This window comes from Microcaecilia unicolor, chromosome 4 (genome assembly GCF_901765095.1).
Source record: "Microcaecilia unicolor chromosome 4, aMicUni1.1, whole genome shotgun sequence".
Lineage (NCBI taxonomy): Eukaryota > Metazoa > Chordata > Amphibia > Gymnophiona > Siphonopidae > Microcaecilia > Microcaecilia unicolor.
In genome coordinates this window covers 45,199,623-45,225,189 of record NC_044034.1, presented here as the reverse complement: position 1 = coordinate 45,225,189, position 25,567 = coordinate 45,199,623, and the positions used below count along the sequence as shown (strand labels likewise).

General features: G+C 43.7%; 1 protein-coding gene across 1 annotated transcript in view; it reads right to left on the bottom strand.

Moving 5' to 3' along the window:
- Window positions 1-25,567, bottom strand: part of PIWIL4 (piwi like RNA-mediated gene silencing 4) — a 455,470-nt gene that overhangs the window by 404,312 nt on the left and 25,591 nt on the right. The window contains exon 2 of the mRNA XM_030200207.1: window positions 4,963-5,068. Within this exon, the coding sequence (XP_030056067.1) occupies window positions 4,963-5,068 (106 nt within the window). The remainder of the gene's footprint in view (window positions 1-4,962; window positions 5,069-25,567) is intronic.

Sequence of the window (25,567 nt, the reverse complement as noted above, 5' to 3'; positions counted from 1 at the left end):
GGTCTAACATAATGAATAAGAAGAAAATCATCTGCATATGAGTAAAAACTAATACCCATTGTTTGGATGAGGAGCGCCAGGGGACTAATATATAGGTTAAACAGTAGTGGAGATAAAACCGAGCCCTGAGGAACTCCACATGATAAGTTGTATAATGTAGAACAAGATTGCTGCTGAACTACTTTAAATGATCCGTAAGAAAGGATATAAACCATTTCATAGTTGTCCCTGAGATACCAATCTCATTCAGTCTGTCAAGAAGTAGGTTATGATTAATTAAGTCAAAAGCCGCAGACAAATCTAATGAAACAAGCAGGGCAATATAGCCAAGCTCTAATTTAGCGTGGATTTCATTTAACAATGAAGTCAGAATAGTCTCTGTACTGTGACCCTTCCTAAAACCCGATTGTCTGGGATGTAACAAATTTTTAGAATCTTCATAAGTTTGCAACTGTCTAAACACTATTGTCTCTATGACTTTGGATAGAAAAGGAAGATTAGAGACTGGTCTATAATTAGTAGGTAATAAGGGATCCAGTGAAGATTTCTTTAGACTAGGTTTTACTAGCGCTTCTTTCAAAATAGTAGGGACTATCCCATCAGAAAGACTCAACATGACAATTGAGTACATAAACTGTTGGAATTCTAGCATATGTTTTTTCAGCCATGCAGAAGGTATAGGATCTAAAGAACTATAAGTAGGTGATCGACCTGCAACCAAGGTATATAGTGATTCAGCAGACGGAATTTCAAAATCCTGCCAAGGTACAGATGATTGTGAATTTGGGGAATTGTCAATATGTCTTAGCCCTGGTACCCGTGGAAAGCAAGCTCTTAATTTCTCAATTTTGGAGCTAAAGAACTTTGCTAGAGTTTCAGAGTCAATAGCAGGCAATTCTCTATTTTCATTAGTTATTGTTGTCAAGCGTTTCATAAATTGAAACAATTTTTTCTGCAAACTGGCTGCTTCTTTTATTTCTTTTGAGAAATATGCAGTTTTAGCATCCTTTAACTGTGTCAGATAATATTTTGTACACTGTTTGCACTTTTCTTTTAGTTCTACAGTCTTGTGCTTACGCCATTGGTGTTCAGCTCTACGTACCTGTTGTTTACATAGTTTTAATCCTGGATGGTACCAAGGCTGGGAACGTTTTGTTGTTTTATTAATTATCCTTTCCGGCGCAATATCGTCAAAGGCTACTGAAAGAACTTGGTTCCATATTTTAATTTGGTCATCTGTTGGTTCCATATTTTAATTTGGTCATCTATTGGGAGTGTATCAAAGTTTAGTGGGAATTTATCTGCTAAAGAAGGTAAAGATATCAGGTCGATTTTATGTAGACTCCTAGTTTTAATGTGAGCTGGTTTAGTATTATATAATAACTGTGGTACTAATAAATAAAATTGAAGAAGGTAGTGATCTGATCAAGATACCGGTGTTAGTACAATTTTTGAACATTTTACTTCGTCCAGTTTATGTGTCATTACTAGATCTAATGTGTGGCCAGCGATACGAGTTGATCCATCCACATGTTGTTTAAGATCGATATCATGTAAAAAATTTTAAAATCTAGCTGATCGCGGATTTGATTGATCATTTAAATGAACATTAAAATCACCTAGTATTAAAAGATTTGGGAACCTAATTGTAGCATCTGCAAGTGATTGATATATGTGGTCCCACCCCGCTGCCGTAGTAGATGGAGCACAGTAGTAAAGTAGTACATGAAAAGTAGACCTAGCTGCACTAAATTTTAACAAAAGAAGTTCAGGATATGAGAGTCTGTGATCATTAATTTCCTGAACCTTAAAGTCTGACTTAAATATTAGGGCCAATCCACCACCTCTTCTCCCTGTACGTGATGAATAGCTGACCGAGTAACCTGAGGGTAAACATTGAAAGAGATAAGATTCTTCCCCTGATAAAAGCCATGTCTCTGTAATGGCAAATAAGTCAAGCTGGTACAATTTACAAAGATCCAAAATGTAGGTGAACTTGCTGTTAAGAGATCTACAGTTAATTAATGCTACAGATAATGAAGATAGAGGAGGAACACTATCGGAAGCTATATTATTAGATAATGTGACTGGCGTTAAGTAACGAAGGTTGTTAAACGTACAAGAAAACGAAGTATTCTGGTTAGCACGCCAACTCCATTGTACTGGGATATATGCTGTATCCTGCATACCCTCAGGTGCTATCAAAGGCAGTAAATTAGTGTTCCAGAGGCACAGCAGGATAAAAACAAGAAGCATCATTATTCATTTGAAGAATAAGAGCATTACCTCACCAGAGGGCTTAAACAGCAATCGTATATTCCCATGTCGCACACCCAAGGAGCACACCTAAGGAGTGTACCTGCTCCTCAGGTGCGCTCCTCCGGCGCGCACCCGACGAGCGCCGCTGCTGCTCAGTTTAAATAAAGTTCAACTTGCTTTTGATTGGAGGAAGTGACGTGCAGGTCACGTGACTCCGCCTAGAAAATCGTCAGCTGGCAAGGTAGATGGATAACCCCGATTAAAAGGTGAAAATCTAAACATATAAAATAATAAAAAGCAAAATAAAACACTTTTCCACAGTTTAAACAGCTTTAGAGAGCTCACATTCAGTCCAATAATCTCAAATCTCTTTGCAGCACGAGCGCCGCTGCTGCTCAGTGCAATTAAGGTTCAACTTGCTTTTGATTGGAGGTAGTGACGTGCAGGTCACGTGACTCCAACCAGAAAAACGTCAGCTGGCAAGGCAGATGGATAACCCCGATGAAAAGATGAAAATTTTTGATTGGAGGTAGTGAGGTGCAGGTCACGTGACTCCGCCCAGAAAAACGTCAGCTGGCAAGGCAGATGGATAACACCGATTAAAAGGTGAAAATTTTGATTGGAGGTAGTGACGTGCAGGTCACGTGACTCTGCCCAGATGCAACATCAAACGTATCATAGGCACCCCTGGCCAGGCCAGATAATGTCCATCTGTTTGTTGGCCAGCTGGCGAAGCTCTGTGGCCTGCTCCATAGTAAGAGAGTCTGCCAGATTCAGTGTACTGTTCACTAAAGACCCTAAATAAAGGCTCATGTAGAAATGGTAGGACCTGATGCAGGTAACAAGCATCAAGGCCTGAAATGTCTTTCTCCCAAACAAATCCAAGGTCCTGGACTCTCATCCCAGGGGCGCCAAGGCATGAGACCAAGAACTCCTGGCCCATTTGAGAGCAGATTCTACTACCATGGAGTGGTGTGGCACCTGTGCCTTCTCAAATCCAGGAGTCTTCTGCATACAATATTGTGCATCCACCTTCTTGGATGCGACCTGCACTGCGAGGGGAGACTCCCGGTTCTTCCAACAGTACACCCTTAAGGATAAGGTGCAATAGCACAGTCACCCCTTCCTTAGGAGGAAACTTATAACCCAGGACATTTCTGCCCTAGGCTCCTCCTCCATCTCCAACTTAAATAGGACGGCTGAAGTCATCTCCTTTAAAAAACTGGTGAAAGAGAGTGCCTCTGGAAGAGATTTCCTTCTCTCTTGAGGAAAAGCGAGATCAGATGGTATACCACATGACTACTCCTCCTCTGAGAAGGAATGCAAATTCTCATCTGATTCCCAACAGCGGTCTCAATCAGACTCAACTGCATACTCAGAGGCAGCTGAATGAGACTGCACCAATCTCAGTCTGGTGGAGCGAGGTCCACACCCCAAAGAGCCCCGAGGTACAGCCCTACTCTCAGACTTCATGGAAGCTTCCTCCCCTGATGTCAAGAGCGGTAGTGCATGTCCAGAAGTTGACATTGACACCTTGCGAGGCACCGGCATCGAAGATCTGAGCACCTGCACCGATGAAGCCTCAGAGAGGGCCTCGGACTGTTCCACTGCTCCGGAACTGCGCATCAAAGGTGGGCATCAGCACAGGCATGGAAGCCAGGGAAGAGGCAGTCTGAGAAGGTGTTGGTGCTGAACCAGCGGTGGGGACAGGGCTGCTCAATGACTTGTACACCTGCACCTCTTCTAAAGAGAGGGAGCGCTCCTCCCAGCGCCAACGCTAATGCATAAAGCTCCGATCCCCCGGTGCCAAGAATGATGCTGATTTCGTGCACATCCTCGGTGTCAGGTCCAATGCTGACCGGTCTCGGGGCCTGCTATCAGCGCCTGGTATCAAGACAGATGGAGACCTCCTCGATGCCGGTGCACTCCCTGTGGATGCTGAAGTCTGAGTAGCCATGGAGGTTGATGCCAAGGTGCTAAAGTCGATGTTCCAGCCTTTTAGGAGCCAAAAAGTTGCTGTTTGAGCTAGTCACGCCCGCTGAGTTCTCACCTACATTTGTAAACAGAGAACACAATCAGTCTGACCCAAGGCACCCGATGCACCAGTTGTGCAGATATGTAACAGAAATCACCTGATTACATTGTGCGCACCTCTTGAAGCCACTGGGGGGTCTTCTGTTGACATCAAAAAAAGAATCTAGGCCAAGTTAAACTCCTCAATCTTGAACTCTCAAAAGGGGCAGAAACCTAATCTGGACAGCCAAATCCAAACACAAAGAAAACATAAAAAGGACAAAAAACTCAAAGAACTAAAAGGGGTTTGAATAAAATGAAAATGAGAAGTATCAGGAACAAAATAATGAAAAATAAACCTGCATGGGAAGACACTTCACAAAAAAAAACAGCACAGCATGAAGAGAGAACACATGAACACGTCCTCTCAGCTCCATGGAAAACAAGATTGGAGAACCCACACTCGCGTGTTGGGCAGGAAGGCAGCAGCGTATGTGCGGTGGGATGCTGCTGTAAATTTTACATTACTCACTAGTCAGCATCTGCACAGGGCTCTGTCGGATGACATCACCCAGATAAGAGAATAAGAAGGCCTGCTTGTCCTCTGAGAATTCAATGTTTCTGTATTTCTGTTTACTGCTTTTAGAATAGAACCCAATTGGAAAACACAATTTTTTTTAATGCACTTACTTCTCTGCACAGTGGTTGATAGTCTTGGGCGCTTGCTGTCATACTTGCTTTCCTTTTCAGACTTCAAGGTCTCCAATGGAAAGTGTTCACTGTATCTAGAATAGCTCTGAAATAGGCCAACAGAATGGGCTAGATTTCCAAAAACTTATATGGGACATTCAAAGGCAATTATGCATTCACCAGCAATCAGCAAATGTATAATTAAACAACCCAAGAGAAACTGCGGCAGTCATTTTCACTATGGAAACTGTACGAGCAGGAGCGGAGGACTGCTCCTGCCCCAGCTCACCACTGGACCACCAAGACTGTAAAGTAGGCCCGGGGAGGGGGCCTACAGTGGTTCTGGGAGGGGTGGGTGTTCTCTGCACAATGGCGGGAGTGAGCGAGTAGGAGTTTCAGATGGGGGGTGGGGGAAGAGCAAGCTATGGCAGGACACCTCGGGAAGGGAGGAAATGGTGGATGCTATGGGGTCAGTAGTGCCAGTTATCGGGTGGGGAGGGGAGGACAAAAGGGCCGGTCATTGGATGGGGATTTGAATATAACTGAGACCCCCATTTTTGGGCCATTTTTTTTACCCAAAAATCTTGGTTTATAGTCAAGTATATAGAGTACATGGTTCAAGCACAGCAACTGCACTACTACATATTCAACACCACTACTTATACTGACAATCATGCTGAATATGGAACAGTTATGTCTTACCTGAAAACTTTCTTTCCTTTAGTCCTATCAGACCAGTCCAGACCAATGGGTTGTGTCCATCTACCAGTGGATGGAGACACAGAACGAAAATAGTTCTCAAGTGATAGCACCTTAAGGGTATTGTGCTGCACAGAATGTTCAGTACTTCAAATAGCTAAGCAATGGTGCTCAAAATTCACCTGGCGGCCAATATTAAAATTTTGAGGCCAAATGTGTCAATCCAGTCAAAAACTTACCAGCCATTGCAAAATATACTCTACTGACATACAGATATTTCACTGAGTCAGGAGGCATGCGACATACAATAGGTTAGGAAACTTAAAAGTAGAATCAGTGATATCTGAAAAATCTAACTTGTAAATAAAGGAAAATAAATGAACCAGGGAGGAATTCTGGACTGGTCTGATAGAACTAAATAAAAGAAAACTATCAGATAAGACTTTCCTCCCATAGCATCCTATCAGACCAGTCCAGACCAGTGGGATATGGCGAAGCAGTGTCCCCAAGAAAAGGCAGGACTAAAAGATTGAAACACTCAAAAGAGAGAGAACCTGAAATAGCCTTAGAGATCCTTCCCAGCAAAACCCAGTAGAAAGAACCAAGACCAATCAGAAGGACTCTGGAAAGACAAAGGGTATGGAAAAGAAAAAGGAAGTGAAAATAGAAGTGACAGACAATGAAAGAGATGAATAAAGAAAGAAACACCCAACTAGTGATTTTTCTTGAATGGGTCTTTGAAGGCGACAGCCTAAGACCAAAACATATCTATGAAGGGAATATTGCAACTACAGTAGATATCCTGGAGAAGTTGAATATCCAGAGAATGGAATACAAGACGAAAGTTATCAGGACTTGAAAAACCACTATGCTTCCCCATCTACATCTATGACAACTAGGAAAATCCACACAGAAATTGAAGAATCACCCTTCACTAAGAATACAAAACGGAGACCAATGAGGTTGAAATGGAATGTCTATTGACTGACCTGGTGCAAAAGAATGCCCTATTCAGAAATAAAAATCCAAATGTCATCATAAGAGCAAGAAGAGAGCATAAGAGCCCTGAGGCATGCCACGAAATATGAAACACTTGGACAGGACAAGCAAGAATGAGAGCCTATTAGGACCAAAATAAAACCACAATATTAGACTTCCTGAAGTAGTATAACAGTGGTGGCTAGTGCAAGTGCTATTGAGTTAGCTGCACAAAACAGATAGAGTGTAGGATCGCACAAAGAATATGGTTTTATATACCCAAAGTATGTGGTGTATGTGGAGGAGCATAATCGAACGGAAACACCTATCTCCGAGAATGGGTCCGTGAAGGGGCGGGCCGAACCGTATTTTCGAAAAAATGGATGTTTTTGAGCTGGGCGTTTGTTTTTTTTAGCGATAATGGAAACTAAAAACGCCCAGCTCAAAAACGTCCTAATCCGAGCCATTTGGTCGTGGGAGGGGCCAGGATTGGTAGTACACTGGCCCCCCTGATATGCCAGGACACCAACTGGGCACCCTAGGTCAGTGCGGTGGACTTCAGAAAAAGCTCCCACATACATAGCTCCCTTACCACGGGTGCTGAGCTCCCAACCCCCCCTCCCCCAAAACCCACTACCCACAAATGTACAACACTACCATAGCTCTAAGGGGTGAAGGAGACACCTACATGTGGGTACAGTGGGTTTTGGAGGCCTCCCATTTACCAGCACAAGTGTTACAGGTGGGGGGGGGGGGGGCTGGGCCTGGGGCCACCTGGCTGAAGTGCACTGCGGTACCCACTAAAAGTGCTCCAGGGACCTGCATACACACAGGCCTCTAGGACTTGTTGCTGCTGTATAATATTGGCACACCAGTTGACACCTGAAGACTAATCTCTCCGAAAACGTCCTTTATTGGAATAACCGCCTTTACTCACAGTTAACTGCAGATCAGAGGTTGTGCCCCACTGGCAACGAGTCTCCCTGGTACTGAGATGAGCAGTAGGTCAGAGCTGGCAGAATGCTGTACAATGCCCTCTTTCAGCCACATTCAAGGTAAGAACTAAGTTCTGTAACGTGGCTAACACAGGAAAGGGAACTAAAACTGGCTTACAAAAATGGCCACTACCGCATGGACTACAACAGGAAACACAACAGGGCACACTCTGACCCAGTAGGCAGGAGGAAAAGCACCATGGGAGAAGAGCCTACCAACTACCAACATCGTGAGACTGTAACACAAGCTAATGAAATCACGGAGCCCAATACCCTACACCCACCACAATGCAATGCTGATGTGACCCTGTAGTGCACCCGAGAGCCACATCTGACCCAGGGAAAGGCTGTGACAGGATCGAACACATTCTGCTGTCATGGAGGTGGGTATGGCATTTGAGGCTGGCATACAGGCTGGAAAAAAGGTTTTAAAGTGGGGTTTGTTTGGTGGGAGGGGGTTAGTGACCACTGGGGGAGTCCGGGGAGCTCATCCCCAATTCCCTCTAGTAGTCATCTGGGCAGTTGGAGCACTTCTTTGGGACTTGTTCGTGAAAAAAAAGGGTCCAAAAAAGTGACCCAAAATCGCAGTAAAAACGCCTTTTTTTTTTTTTCGATCATCAGCTAGACGCCCATCTCTCCTCGGCTGATAACCACGCCCCAGTTCCGCCTCCACCACACCTCCAACACGCCCCCGTCAACTTTATTCGTTTCCGCGACGGAGTGCAGTTGGAAACGCCCAAAATCGGCTTTCGATTATACAGATTTGGGCGCCTTTGCAAGACAAACGTCTGTCTCCCGATTTAGGTCGCACTATAGGCGTTTTTCTCTTTCGAAAATAAGCTGGATAGTCAAAACTATACTAAATAGTTGTGCAGAGTAGATGAGGCTCATAGCTATCAAAACCAGGGAAGACAATCTACTGACATGGCCAAGCAGCATAAGCAAATACATCAAGATATGTTATACATGTAGCTATAGTAGCTAGAGCTATAGATGCTGTCAAAACTGGACACATCCATGCCACCACTGAAGCGAGTGCACAGCTGTATCCATACAAGCGTCCACTGTAGCTGGTGCCATATAGTCAGTTGCGACAGATAGTGCCATACAAGCAGTCAAGGTAACAGAGGCTCTGTGGCAACTAGTGTAATACTAGCAGGTGAAATGGCTGGTGTCATACAGGCGGCTGTGGCGACTGGTGACAGAGAAAGACAGCTGAAGTAGCTGGAAACATACAGGTGGCAGAGTAGCAGAGGTAGCTGTGGTAACTGGCATCATACAGGTGGCTGCTGCATCTGAAGCCACACAATTGTGTGCTGTAGCAGAAGCCATATCTATAGATGCTGCATGTAATATGATAGCTATAGTAAGTGCATGGATGCTGAATCTGATACCCTACTTAATGGGTAGTGTAGCCGAGATCATGCAGTCAGCTGCTGCATGGGAAACCACACAAATGTGAATCTAATGTCCCAGGACACTAGTATATCTGATGCCCCATAGGCAGCTTTGCAACTGTGCCATATACATAGCTTCCATAACTGAACCATACAGACAACTGCTGGAACTGTGATATACTGGCAGCTGGTGAACATATAGGGTCAGATAGTAACCATGCTACACAGCTGGCTACTAGAACAGCGTTATAAAGCTGACTTATAACACTATGACATGTAGGCAACTGCTGAAGGTAAAAAAGAAATCTGACTATTTATTGGGCAACTATATAAGACAGATGGCTGTCACATCTAAGAAATACTGGAACTGTGACTGAGTGGTTGTTAAAGGGACAGAAAATGCTTAAGCTGAATAACACTGGTAGTTGTTGCAACTATGGAAACGGCCCAGTTGTTACAACTTTGCAAAACGGGTGACTCTTGCAACCATAGAAAAGAGATGGTGGTAGCAGGAGCCTCACAGGTAGATGTTGCAGGAGAGCTAGACTGGCAGCTGCATAGGATAGCAATACAGGTGATTGCCGCTACTGGGGAAAAACCAAAAGTGGTGCTGCAATTATGCAATATAGGTAGCCGCTGCCACTGTACAAACAAATGGTTTGTGCCACTGTGCATCCAAGACGGTTCCTGAAAACATGCCACACAGGTGGCCAGTGCCACTGTGCAACCAGGAGTTGCTGCAAATGTGCCATGTAGGTGGCCAGCACCACTGTGCAACCAGGATGTTTGCTGAAAATGTGCCACGCAAGTGGCTAGCGCCACTGTGCAACCAAAACGGTTGCTGCAAATATGCCACAGAGGTGGCCAGCGCCACTGTGCAACCAAGTCAGTTACTTTAAATGTGCCACATAGGTGGCCAGCACCACTATGCAGCCAAGATGGTTGCTGCTAATGTGCCACATAGGTAGCTAGCACCACTATGTAACCAAGGCAGTTACTGAAAATGTGCCACACAGGTGGCCTGTACCACTGTGCAACTCAGGTGGTTGCTGCAAACATATGACCTAGGAAGCTGCTGTCCTGTGCAATACAAGTGGATTAAGAAAGCTTACAACCCAGGTGGACAGCAGTACCACCAAGCAACCCAGGTGGTCAACAGTGCCACACAGGGGCTGTGAAGCACAGGAAGGTATAGTAAGAGCTGTGCACTACACGAGGAAGTGCACCATAGCTAAATGGAAGAACTGTGCAATTGGGCAACTGAGCCAGCTCTGAATCATCACTGTGTGGGGACAAATCACATATTATCAAACTTCAGGAAAAGTCTGGCAGAGAGTGAGACGTATTTGTATTCAGCACTCTGGATTATATGTTGCACACACACCTCTCACTCATGATCCTTATTCCAAACTGTCCAAAACTATACTTATAATTACACTTATACTAGGAGTAACGGACAAGGCTCAAGTGTTATTATAAAAAGGTAAAACTGTTTATTATACAATGCTGAAATAAACTAACACAAGGGACTGATATTGTAACTATTCCACCAAAGTTATAATTTTGGTGGAATAGTTACAATATCAATCCCTTGTGTTAGTTTATTTCTGAATAGAATTGTTAGAGGGAAAATATGGCACACATAGGATGGGAGACCAAGGTGGGATTGTCCATGGAACGAATCTCAGATTTACTAGGAGGAGGTCGATTATTTACCACTCAGGAGGAAAGTCAGGAAAGTGATTGGTTAGATTTGAATAAATATCATAAATTGATGATTAGAACAGAGCTGAATTCTGCTGCCCTGGTGGAATATTGTCATACACACAGAATCCCGAGAGGGTTACTCTTAAATAAAGAACCCAGATTTTTGGATGACCCCGAGTATGTAGAAGAGTGGAACACGATATTAACTAGATGTTCCCTGGACTTAATGCTTCTATCGATAAATTGGATAAATTAAAAACGAATCAACAACAAGAAGTGCAGGATAAGATAGAAAATTTTAAATCATCTACAACTGAAGAGGTCTTTACAAAGAATATGGGAGAACATAATGCTAATCTTGAAAAATATCTGCAACAGATACGAACACAAAAAATTAATAAATATAAAAGGGATTCATATGTTTATGGGTGGATGGATAAATCTGCAGGGCAAAGATATGAGGAGAAGGAATAGACAAGTTAAATTTATTAACTCGTCGAGTGATTCATCTGGGGATGATTTAAAAATGGGAGCCATTAGAAGATCAGACCAGGAGATTAGAACAGATAAATAACACAACATAACACAAAAAACTTCTCCACCATAAATCACACCATACTGTTCCCTTCCTGTCTCACAAAACTTGAAAATTCTTGGAGTCACCTTTGATCGAAACCTCACTCTTGATACCCACGTGAAAAACACGACGAAAAAGATGTTCTACATCATGTGGAAACTTAAAAGAGTAAAACCTTTCTTCCCGAGATACATCTTCCGTAACCTGGTACAGTCAATGGTAATAAGTCATCTGGACTACTGCAATGCACTGTATGCCGGATGCAAAGAACAGACAATCAAAAAACTCCAAACTGCCCAGAATACGGCCGCCAGACTCATATTTGGAAAAACTAAATATGAAAGTGCAAAACCCCTAAGAGAGAAACTTCACTGGCTCCCACTTAAGGAACGCATTGCGTTCAAGATCTGCACGACTGTACACAAAATCATTCACGCAGACGCCCCAATCTACATGCTAAACCTCGTAGACCTACCTCCCAGATACGCCACAAGATCATCCCGCAAATATCTCAACCTGCACTACCCCAGCTGCAAAAGACTTAAATACAAGCTGATGCATGCCACTACCTTCTCCTACATGAGCACGCAGTTATAGAATGCATTACCTACAGACCTGAAAGCAATCAACGAAACAACTATCTTTCGAAAATCTTTGAAGACATTCTTCTTCAACAAGGCCTACAATGAGAACCTATAGCCTCACTAAGTCACCTCACCAACCCACTCAATTATGAACGCCTACCTTCTATAACTACCCTAATCATTCTCTTCCTTCTTCTTTCTTCCCTTCCTAATCGCTACACATTACTAACTGTATCTTATATCCTGAAATGACAATGTTAACAAATCTATGTAAGCCACACTGAGCCTGCAAATAGGTGGGGGAATGTGGGATACAAATAAAATAAATTAAATAAATAAATAACCATCCAATTTTTTAAGAATTGCAGACAAAACAGTAGAACAAAACCCACCCGACAATATAAGGGTCAACAAGGGGCGCAAATAGGGCAAGAATCGTTGATGGAGATTTATAATATATCTTCAGGTTATCAATAGAAATCAAACAAAATAAAACATGGAAAAGAAAATAAGATGATACCTTTTTTATTGGACATAACTTAATACATTTCTTAATTAGCTTTCGAAGGTTGCCCTTCTTCGTCAGATCGGAAATAAGCAAATGTGCTAGCTGACAGTGTATATAAGTGAAAACATTCAAGCATTACTACAACAATCTGACAGGGTGGGAGGATGGGGGTGGGTAGGAGGTATGCATGGGGACATCAAAGCATATCATTGATATTCTAACAGGATGGGTGTGGATAGGTGAGGGGTGGGGTGATCAACAGAGAAATACAGCTTTATGGTTTATAATGGGCTAGGAACCCCAGATCCTTGTTAAGTCCTTTCTGTTGGGTGTTAAAATATTCAATCATTCTGACTTCAAAGGTCTTACGTTCTTGTATGGTTTTAAAGTTACCTTTCAGGATTCTCACTGTGAAGTCACTGGTACAGTGTCCTGGTCCTGTAAAATGTTGACCAACAGGCGTGAGAACCCTACTGGCACCAGTATTGTTCATGTGATGTCTATGTAAATTGAATCTTGTCTTAAGCATCTGGCCTGTTTCTCAAATATAGTATGTTTTATTTTGTTTGATTTCTATTGATAACCTTAAGAGTGGACTAACACGGCTACCACACTCCTCTACATAATATATCTTCAAAACAATTAACTAGTGATCAACTTGAAGTACTCCGATTGGGTTTATCATTTGTGCCTTCTAGTCAACATGATCCATTCAACACGAGATTGGATTTAATGAGATTTTTCAGGAAGATGCACATAAATTATTCTTTGAGGGTCAACACAATCAGCAACAACATAATTTGCAATTTTCTGACAAATATAAGAATCCTTCAAAATGGTGCCCCCCTGGGTCATGTGACCCAATTATATCTACATTTCAACAATTAGTATCGAAAGAGTTAGAAGGAAGAGAACAAGATCGTTGTATAAAAATAACACACAAATACAACAACAAAATGCATTACATCAATTAATTAATGATCCAACATTAATTTAGTAGAGCGGACAAAGGAGGAGGTGTGGTGGTGATGGATAAAACAATGTATCACATGGAAGCTATTAAACAGAAGATTCTAGGTATTACAGAAAGTTACCATATGATCCAATTGATACTTATAAGGAACAAGTGGCTACATTAATAACTCAAGCCCTTGCTGTGTCTATTACTCCTAAAGAAGCAAAATATTTATATAGAGAACATGCTAGGACTGCTATTATATATTTTATTCCTAAAATCCACAAATCACTCACACACCCTCCAGGACGTCCAGTTTCTGGAACTGGATCATTATTAGAGCCATTGTCTGTCACGTATACACAACAGGAACCTAGGTTTGTGAGCCCTAGGGCCACTGCCGAGGAGCAGCAGCGGCAGGAGAATCACCCCAACACCAGATAAGGCAGACCAGAACTGGAACACAGTGGACTGGAGTAAGGCTTCACCTATACTTGGCCACCTTTCACCAAGAGTTGAGCTCTGGGCTTCAGGCGGCCGGTAGGACTTGCAGGACAAGGCAGGACACAGCAGCAGGCTGACAAATAACAGGAACACTAGAAACACGCTGGGTTCCAGGAAAAACAGCAGGCAAACGAACAATCCAGAAACAATCCGGGTCTGGGCAGGCGGCAGGCAGAAGAATAGTCCAATAAACAATCCGGGTCTGGGCAGGCGGCAGGCAGAAGAATAGTCCCATAAACAATCCGGGTCTGGGCAGGCGACAGGCAGAAAAATAGTCCAAAAAACAAGCAGAGTAAAAGTCACCAACACGAAAAGCACAAAGGCACTGCAACACTTCACACCAAAGGAACGCCTCTGAAGAAGCTTTCGGCACCTAACCTTTATACCTTTGTAACTTTCATGTAATCGTGAATGCCCCAAATTGACTACCCCTACTTGACTGACTCTACACTTGTCCATTAGATTGTAAGCTCTTTGAGCAGGGATTGTCCTTCTGTGTTAAAATTGTACAGCGCTGCGTAACCCTGGCAGCGCTTTAGAAATGTTAAGTAGTAGTAGTAGTAGTAGTAGTAGTAGAAGAAGAAGAACACTGTTGCAAGGCAACTAGGAACCTTACCAGGTGGTTAATAAAGGCAGGTCACAAGTGAGTTCACCAGGTATGGGTGCTGCTTGGTTCCAAAAAACTCCCAAAACAATCTGGAGAGCTGGAAGATCCAGACCGGACCAGCATATCTTCTGGAACACGGGAAACGGTAAACCATCACTTCGCAACATTCCCCAGGTCTAAACCCCGGGGACTGAGGTGACTGCAAGCCAGGGACCTGGGCACAACCGTGACATTGTCTCAATATGTAAATTATTATCTGCAAGAGTTTGTCCCTCAAATAAAATCATACATACGAGACTCATCACATTTAATAGACATATTGGATCAGATTGAAATTCCTACTGACTCGTCAATAATTCTAGCCTCTTTAGATGTTAATGCCCTCTATACCAACATACCCCAGCAAGGAACTAAAGCTGTAATAGCTAATTACATAGAACAAACATCTTTAACAGTACCTCATTAACAATTGATTAAAGATATGTCTACATTAGTTACTGATAATAATACGTTTAAATATGAGATGTTTTATTTACAGGTAAAAGGTGTGGCTATGGGGGCTATGGTAGCCCCCACCATAGCCTGCCTTTATATGGCAGATTATGAGGAGGTATATATACATATATCCATCCTCATACACAAAACATATTCTGTGTTGGAAACAGTTTATAGATGACGTCTTGCTTGTAAGGACGGGGACAGATCAACAGTTGACTGAATTTTTAGATTATATTAATCAATGCGACCCAAATATTACATTTAATATGGAAAGAAATACACAAATGATAAATTTTGTAAATATATATATACATACAAGAAAATAAATATCATACTTCGCTTTACAGGAAACAAACTGATAAGAATTCATTGTTACATTTTACTAGTTATCACCCTAAACATCTACGGGAGAGCATACCCACAGGGCAATTTCTTAGAGTGAAGAGATTATGTTCTGAGCAACATAATTTTCAACTTCATGCGGAAAATATGAAACAACGCTTTTTACAAAAGAAATATCCAAAAAAAGTGATTAAAAGGGCTTATAAAAGAGCACAAAATGCCAATAGAGATTGGCTTTTACAAAATCCTAAGAAATCAAAAGATAATCAGGCCCTAGTATGTGTTCTCCCATATTCAATTCACACAATGCAATTACGTAAAGCGATATTACGTCATTGGAACGTTTTACAAATTTATCCTACATTTAATGAACAACCTACTTCTGCATATATATATATATAAAAGGCACCTTCAACGTTCTGAAGCCTCAAGCCGGAAACTTGAGGCGCCAGAGATATCCGGTTTGGCAATGAGTGTCTGGCCCGCCTTCTCGAGGGCGGAGCATTCACACTCGGTGAAACGTCATCTCCCCCTGCCCCTCGGCGACCATTTCCCACCTCCGGAGGACTAACATCGCCTGAACAACGGCGGACGGAGGGAGGCGGGGACGCGGGCAGCGGCGACACGCGATCTCCCCCTGCCCCTCGGCGGCCAATTTCCGCATCCGCAGGACTCGGACTCACGGACGGAGCCAGCCAGCCTGCCTGCCTCCTTGAACGGGCGAGGAAGGGAACCACCTTCAGCAGACGGACACAGCCTGCCTCCCTGAACCTGCGAAGAAGGGAACCAGCATCACCGTCACAGTTTCACCCTGAAAGGCGGAGCGAGGGGGGCACTCGACCCTGAAGCTGCGAGGGGGAAACGGGGAGGCCAGGAAGGGGAGGAGGGAAGACAGGGGGGAGAGGGACAAAGGGCGGAAGAAAGAGGGACCACCATCCTGAAAGGCACGGGGGGGGGGCAACTCCCTGAAGCTGGGATTCTCTCTCACACACACACACTCTCTTTCTCGCACACACACTCGCGCATTCACTGTCTCTCTCACACACTTACTCTCAAACATACACACTACAATGCAGAAAAAAGGCCCCAGACGGAGGGGCCACAATCCTGAAAGCCAGACAGCGGGGGGGGGGGGGGGCCACAACCCTGAGGCGCTGTGGGGAGGACACATGGGAGGGGGAGGAGAAGGAAACGGGAAAACGAAACACAGGGGGGACCGGGAAGGACGCCAACAGACGGAGGGGGGGCCCCTGCAGCACACTCTCATTCTCAAACACACTCTCTCACACATACACTCGCACATTCACTCTTTCTCTCTCTCTCTCTCACACACACACTACGATGAAAACCTTGCTAGCGCCCGTTTCATTGCTCTCAGAAACGGGCCTTTTTTACTAGTCGTAGGAATAAAAATTTGGGAGAATTGATGTCGGTTACTAAAAAAATTCAAGTGAACGCAACATCAGAACAGGGATTTAAACCGTGCCAGAGCTGTTGTTATTGTAGTCAGGTATTGGAAGGAGACAATATCTATAATCAAGTTATGAATAGATCATTCCATCTAAAATGTTCAGGAGATTGTAATACAGAAGGGATAATATATGTAATAGTTTGTCCTTGTAAACTGTGGTATGTTGGTCAAACTAAGAGGAAGCTGAAAATCAGAATAGGGGAACATCTAAGTAATATTAGAAGAGGAAATGTAGAAGCGCCTTTGGTACAACATTGCCAGGATATTAATCACAAACTAGATAATCTCAGATTTTCTATTCTAATTAAAATTGACATGGGGATAAGAGGAGGTAATATTAGTCAGAGACTGCTAAATACTGAACTAAGAATTATTTTCACCTGGAGAACGTTTTCCCCGTATGGGCTGAACAAGGATGCTGAATGGACAGAAGTAATTTAGCACCTAGCAACAGTAGTATGGAGAAATTAGACCTTACCTGCTAATTTGCTTTCCTTTAGTCCCTCCGGACCGGACCTGGATTGGACTCTTGGGTTGTGCTCGCTTACCAGCAGGTGGAGACTGAGAAAAACTTGTGACTCTGGAGAGCTAATAAGAGCCCTGGTCATGTGACCCTAGCCTCAGTATTTGACTAACCAAGCAGAAAAGAGAGAAACCTTCTGTGCCGTATGGAATCCTAGCAGCCACAAATTCCTCGACAAAGCCGAGTACTAGAGCTCACCAGCAACTCTCACCAGAGAAGCAGTATGGCCCCTTTTGTATTAGAGCTCACCAACAACTCTCACCAGAGAAGTGGTATGGCTCACTTGTAATATAGCTCACCAGCAACTCTCACCAGAGAAGTGGTATGGGCCACTTGTATTATAGCTCACCAGCAACTCTCACCAGAGAAGTGGTATGGCTCACTCATATTCTAGCTCACCAGCACTAGAGAAGAGGTATAGCCCACTTGTAATATAGGTCACCAGCAACTGTCCCCAGAGAAGTGGTATAGGCCACTTGTATCATACTTCACCCGCAGCTCCCACCAGAGAAGAGGTATGACTCACTTGGCTCACTTGAAGTATGGGTCACCAGCAACTCTCACCAGAGAAGTGGTATGGCCCACTTGTATAATAGCTCACCAGCAACTCTCACCAGAGAAGTGGTATGGCTCACTTGAAGTATAGGTCACCAGCAACTCCTACCAGAGAAGCGGTAAGGTCCCCTTAAAGTTGTATAGATACATACATACATACATACGTACACCTATATAACAGCAACGGAACCCACCTGCAACTCCAACTAGAGATGTGGCATGGGTCACTGAAAATGCTAAATATACAAGCTTGTTATTATTGTTGGGGTTTTTTTTTTTTAATTATCTATTTATTTTACTATTCCGCTGAAAAAAATGACAAAACATGGGAGGGGCCTGGTCCGGTCCAGAGGGACTAAAGGAAAGCAAATTAGCAGGTAAGGTCTAATTTCTCCTTCCTTAGCGTCCCTCCGGACCGGACCAGGATTGGACTCTTGGGAAGTACCAAAGCAGTAATGTTACGAGAGGGACTGGCATTGAGAACGCGGAAGAGTACCTGAAAACAGACTAGAATGAATACGAAGCCAAAAGCTTGAAGATCAAAGAGCCGCCAACAAACCAAATAGGATGACTACAAAACAAAAAAGAAACCTACAAGTCCAAGCGACAATGACTATTGTCCCCTACCTACCGCACTAGCTGTGCAGTGCGAAGGACAGGGAGACTCTAGAAAGAGAAAAACTGCTGAAAGAAAGATTGCAAAGCTAAAGGCAGAGCCGCCTTGAAACAAAAAATCTGCCAAGAATCCACCTCAGCTGAGAAAAATGGCAACAGGAATACTGAACTACCACTCCTACAGATATCCTAGCCGACCTAACAGCAGATTGGAAGAAAGAAAAAACTGACAGAGAGAAAGTACCTGATCACCTGAAACTAAAAAGGTGAAAACAAGAGTACAATTAAATAAATTATCATAGCCGAAAATGCTAAGCAGGAGAAGAAAGCATCTAAATCCCTGCCGCCAAGCTGACTAAAGGTTCAAATAAAGTGACAGCCACTGCAGTTACAGAATATGGAGAAAACATATCTCAGAGCGCAATTGAAATGAGCTAGAACAATCATCTGTAGCTGCTGCCTCTGCAAGCAGATCACCTAAAATTCTTGCCGCAAAGACCAATTAGAGGAAACGTGAATAACTGAAATGCAATGTAGACACTTGTTAATACCCTCATTAATACCTTTTATCATATTGAATTCCATAAACCACTACACAGTTCTAGGAATAACATGTATAGAAAGATTGTCTGTTTAGAAATCTAGGCAGGTGCCCTTTGGGCTCGATGGGACATTTGACCTTTTCCGAGTGTGGTAATACACATGTACCTATGTAGAAAAATTGTCCACTGTCTATATTCTCGAGACATACCTACAGAGAGGATGCTCAATCTCAACCAGCAGACCAGAGTGCTGCACTCTAAAGACTACCTAGGCAACTGAGGGATTCCATCCGAGAAAAATAACCAGATAGGAGAGAATATATGAGAGGTGAGAGAATATCAGAGAGATGTAAAGAAATTCATAACCCAAGAGAAAATATCGAGGAAAAAGATAGAGAAGAAGAAGACCGTAAGATCCCTGCTGCCAGAGGACATGTACTCCTGCCGTTGTCTTTGCAGCAAGAGACTAAGCAAAGCATACCTGAGTTCAAAGCGAAAACAAAAAGCTGTAGAAGAGGGACATCCCATTAAGGTACTATCCGCTGACAAAGCCCAGAAGCTGCGAGTCTCTTCCCCTGAGAGCATGTAGCTCTAGGGAAGAATTCTGCACTCAGGCAGAACAGATGATCAGTAGGTTTCGGGTTCGAGGCTATCCCCACAAAGTTTTGAAAAATGCTGCTAAGCGAGTATTTAATTATCATCCTGAATGGGAACGGAAGGTGAATAGGGTTAATGAATGTAAACCTTTAACGTGTGTTTTACCTTTCACCAGAGCATCTAATGATATTATAAACATCATTCGTCGACATTGGCCCATGTTAAATATTCATCCTGCATTTAAGGTCACACCCCGGTTTGCTTTTTCTAGGGGTATGAATCTAGGTGAACAATTGGCTAAGAAAACCGTGATAGTTCAGTGGGAAATAGTGGCCACCATAGATGCAATCAATGTACATATTGTCAGTATGCTATGGAAGTTACTCAAATTCAAATTCCTCATTCTGAGAAAATACATTATCTTTATGAAAACACAAATTGCAATACTATGAATTGTATATATGGGGTGATTTGCCCTTGTGGTTTGTGGTATATTGGCTTGACTTCTCGGAGGGTTAAATTGCGTATTTCACAGCATTTAAGTAACATACGTACAGCTCGTTTGGAAGCTCCTATTGTAGCCCACTGGTTGGAAATGCAACACAAATTAGAGGAGTTTCGATTTGTTGTCCTTGATTGTGTTAAGTTAGAGAGGGGTGGTAACATGCTTCAGGCACTACTTAGGAAGGAGCAACGTTATATATTTCAATGGAACACGGTAGCTCCAGCTGGACTCAATAAAGAGATTGAGTGGTTAAACCTCTAGAGTATTTAACCTCTGTGTTAGTTGGTAACCATCTATGCGTTTGGGAGAGCAGTTCTAGCTCACCACCGCATCGCTGGTATTTGACTACCCCACCACCTGGATGAGCCAGTAAGTGTATCTATGATAGTATGTCAATGTATTTTGAGAGTTTTTAATAATGATATATATTAAGTAGAATTAGAGTTAACCCATTGTTATTGTGTTTAGAATTCAAGACCCCTGATGATGCTTTTATAGCGAAACATGAGCATGTTGGGTCCTGGTCGTATGGTGGAATACTATAAGAATTGGAGAGATTGAAACTCTAATACAAATGTAACCACATTTCAAAAAATATATATATCTGGAACACATGATACTGCTAATGGTGAAAATGGACAGTTTTGGATGTTGCTGACTGATATCAATGGTTATTCAAGATTTATCACTAACGTTACAATGGTTTGTTGGAAAAAAGGACAGAACTATTTTACAAGTTGGTGATTCAATGAGTCTGATTTGAAGCAAGGCTGACTCTTGTGGGAGACTCTGGAGCAGTGGATTAACACATGACTAAAGAGCTATGATCACACACATTGATGTAAAAGATTGCCAGATATATGCTATTTGAATGTGTATTGAAAGAGTATTGTGGAGAATTGTTTGGTTTTAAATGTATTGGTGTATGGATTGGTTAATAACTATGGGTTAAGGGAATGGATTTTATTTTAGGAAAATTGTATTGATCTATTAATAAAGAAATATATTTTAAAATGTTAAACAGTTACTAGTGAATAATTTGTAATATAATGTGTAACTAATTATAGAGTTGAGACCTAGATTATAATTGTGATTCCCCTGAAAGTAGAGTGAAATCCAAGAGAAAAAATACACACAATGCGTTTTTTTTTAATCCAACCACATGCCATGTGAAGAGTAGATTCTTCATTGTACTTTGACAAATGACCTAAGCTACTGTTAAGGCATTGTCCGTCAGACTCTCACCACCTCGCTATCCAGTAGGGAAAGAAAAAACACTCTCCCAGAGTTAGACAAATACTCCCATGTCCATGACATTGAAGAAGTGAAAAGTTGCCAAAGGAGACTACTGAGACTCGAAATATAATGAAGAAAAATTCCTTCTCGGGCGCTAGAAACAGAAAGTGGGATGCATGTAGAGAAGACAGAATACTCTGCTCCAGCTTGACTCAACAAAGAGAGAAAAACAGAGAGATGTAATGAAATCTAATGAGATCACATGAGAAATCAAAAGAGAGAAAAAATGATAAACCTGGCAACATTCACCACCCAACCTAGAGTCAGCAGAAAAATGCACCCCCCTCTGCGTGACATGACCACTCTGCCAATAAGACGTTCTGTCATGAACCGGTCGTCCAGGAAAGGATGAAACGAGGAGGCCTTGTTTCATGAGCGCCGCTGCGAAAAAGCAGGACAATAAAACTGGTAATGTGGACCTTGCCATCATCCTCGTATCATGGCCTTTTCTCCTGCCATAGTGAGATATACGGACCCACACCCCATAGAGAAGAATGTGGTAATTACAACCTGTATTGGGCCCAACGTAGTGATGGCAAAAAATGCCCAGGAAGTGGAAACAAAATCCCCTTCCAAATGAAAAGAAGCTCTGGAGTGAGAGAGCAGAGCACGAAAAGAAAAAGGAAAGGAAAAATATTATAAACGGAAAAAGGTGGTGAATTTGTGCCATAGCCTTTCTGGTGAAGGCGGAGAATACAAGACTGTATCTGACTGTAAGAAAGTATGAGACTGTATCTGACTCCAAGAAAGCTTGAGACAAGAACAAAAGGTCTGTAAGCAAGAGAAAAAGATAGTAGATGCTATGAAAGGGCATACTGGGCCAAAAAAACCAGAATGTGTACAATCTGTCAATGCTATATTTATTGCAGACTTGACTGAAGGTCCAGATAAACTGCCAGCCGCTGCAGTTACACAATATTCCCTTGAAACTCATATGATATCAGAAGAAACATCCAAGATCCTATGCCACACTAAAAGTATATTTTCTTTGCCACTTAATGACTCCCAAGGTCCTTATGCAATACTAAATGTATAATCTCCTATATATTTTCATCATGCATGATGTAATGGAACATGGGATACATATGCAACAAATAAATAAATAAATATCCCAGAGCGCTTGACGCCAATTCGCGGGAAACTGAATTGAACCAAATGTATAAATGATTTGTTCTTTATTTATAATTTTTTTTAACAATCATAGTACATATATGAGTGCTAATACACTAATCTGAAACAATGTATTATAAGAAAAAGTACTGAGGACATACAGTCGAACACTAATGCTTTAGGGCCTTCTTACCCCAGGATTTTCAGCCTGCTCGTCTCCTTTGGACACCCAGTCCACCACCAGTCCAAAAGGTTAGCCAGTATCTTCCAGGGGGGATCTCTCTTCTCCTGCTGCCAGCTCACTTCTCTTCCTTTCCCCCGGAGGGGTCCTCGGGGTCTGCAGTTCCTGCCCTGTCCTGCAAGTCCTGCCAGCCACCTGCACTCAGGGGCTCAACTCCTGAGGAACGGTGGTCAAGCACAGGTGAAGTTGTTCCTGTTCTGCCTCAGGCGCTATGCCAGTCCAGAGTTCCAGTCCTGTTCTTCCTTGTGTCCAGTTCCAGGGTGGTCTTGCCTGCCTCTGCCGCTCCTCGGCAGTGGCCCAAGGGCTCAAGAATTCCGGTTCTGCCTCAAGAACGCGACAGTTGTTTATTATTTCTTTTAATGAGTAGGCAATGTCTATAGGACAGAAAATAAAGGAAAAAAGAGATCCCTTTTCCCTTGCTGAAACTGAGATTTTCTTCTCAGGTAAAATTATACATAACTTCATAATATCAGAAAACAGAGAATAGATTCTTGTGGGAAATACAGCCGAGGTCCTAGGCCAAGATAATCTAATTTCCAGCATAGACATATAGATAAAGCGAATGCTACATACCTGTAGAAGGTATTCTCCGAGGACAGCAGGCTGATTGTTCTCACTGATGGGTGACGTCCACGGCAGCCCCTCCAATCGGAAACTTCACTAGCAAAGTCCTTTGCTAGCCCTCGCGCGCCCGCGCGCACCGCGCATGCGCGGCCGTCTTCCCGCCCGAAACCGGCTCGAGCCGGCCAGTCCAGTATGTAGCAAGACAATACACTTCAAGGGAAGACACAACTCCAAAGGGGAGGCGGGCGGGTTTGTGAGAACAATCAGCCTGCTGTCCTCGGAGAATACCTTCTACAGGTATGTAGCATTCGCTTTCTCCGAGGACAAGCAGGCTGCTTGTTCTCACTGATGGGGTATCCCTAGCCCCCAGGCTCACTCAAAACAACAACCATGGTCAATTGGGCCTCGCAACGGCGAGGACATAACTGAGATTGACCTAAAAAATTTACCAACTAACTGAGAGTGTAGCCTGGAACAGAACAAACAGGGCCCTCGGGGGGTGGAGTTGGATCCTAAAGCCCAAACAGGTTCTGAAGAACTGACTGCCCGAACCGACTGTCGCGTCGGGTATCCTGCTGCAGGCAGTAATGAGATGTGAATGTGTGGACAGATGACCACGTCGCAGCTTTGCAAATTTCCTCCATGGTGGCTGACTTCAAGTGGGCTACCGACGCTGCCATGGCTCTAACATTATGAGCCGTGACATGACCCTCAAGAGCCAGCCCAGCCTGGGCGTAAGTGAAGGAAATGCAATCTGCTAGCCAATTGGATATGGTGCGTTTCCCTACAGCCACTCCCCTCTTGTTGGGATCAAAAGAAACAAACAATTGGGCGGACTGTCTGTGGGGCTGTGTCCGCTCCAGATAGAAGGCCAATGCTCTCTTGCAGTCCAATGTGTGCAGCTGACGTTCAGCAGGGCAGGAATGAGGACGGGGAAAGAATGTTGGCAAGACAATTGACTGGTTCAGATGGAACTCCGACACAACCTTTGGCAGAAACTTAGGGTGAGTGCGGAGGACTACTCTGTTGTGATGAAATTTGGTGTAAGGGGCCTGGGCTACCAGGGCCTGAAGCTCACTGACTCTACGAGCCGAGGTAACTGCCACCAAGAAAATGACCTTCCAGGTCAAGTACTTCGGATGGCAGGAATTCAGTGGCTCGAAAGGAGGTTTCATCAGCTGGGTGAGAACGACATTGAGATCCCATGACACTGTAGGAGGCTTGACAGGGGGCTTTGACAAAAGCAAACCTCTCATGAAGCGAACAACTAAAGGCTGTCCTGAGATCGGCTTACCTTCCACTCGGTAATGGTATGCACTGATTGCACTAAGGTGAACCCTTACGGAGTTGGTCTTCAGACCAGACTCAGACAAGTGGAGAAGGTATTCAAGCAGGGTCTGTGTAGGACAAGAGCGAGGATCTAGGGCCTTGCTGTCACACCAGACGGCAAACCTCCTCCAATGAAAGAAGTAACTTCTCTTAGTGGAGTCTTTCCTGGAAGCAAGCAAGATGCGGGAGACACCCTCTGGCAGACCCAAAGAGGCAAAGTCTACGCCCTCAACATCCAGGCCGTGAGAGCCAGGGACTGGAGGTTGGGATGCAGCAGAGCCCCTTCGTCCTGCGTGATGAGGGTCGGAAAACACTCCAATCTCCACGGTTCTTCGGAGGATAACTCCAGAAGAAGAGGGAACCAGATCTGACGCGGCCAAAAGGGAGCAATCAGAATCATGGTGCCTCGGTCTTGCTTGAGTTTCAACAAGTCTTCCCCACCAGAGGAATGGGAGGATAAGCATACAGCAGACCTTCCCCCAATCCAGGAGGAAGGCATCCGACGCCAGTCTGCCGTGGGCCTGAAGCCTGGAACAGAACTGAGGGACCTTGTGGTTCACTTGAGATGCGAAGAGATCCACCAGGGGGGTGCCCCACGCCTGGAAGATCTGTCGCACCACACGGGAATTGAGCGACCACTCGTGAGGTTGCATAATCCTGCTCAACCTGTCGGCCAGACTGTTGTTTACGCCTGCCAGATATGTGGCTTGGAGCACCATGCCTTGACGGCGAGCCCAGAGCCACATGCTGACGGCTTCCTGACACAGGGGCCGAGATCCGGTGCCCCCCTGCTTGTTGACATAGTACATGGCAACCTGATTGTCTGTCTGAATTTGGATAATTTGGTGGGACAGCCGATCTCTGAAAGCCTTCAGAGCGTTCCAGATCGCTCGCAACTCCAGAAGA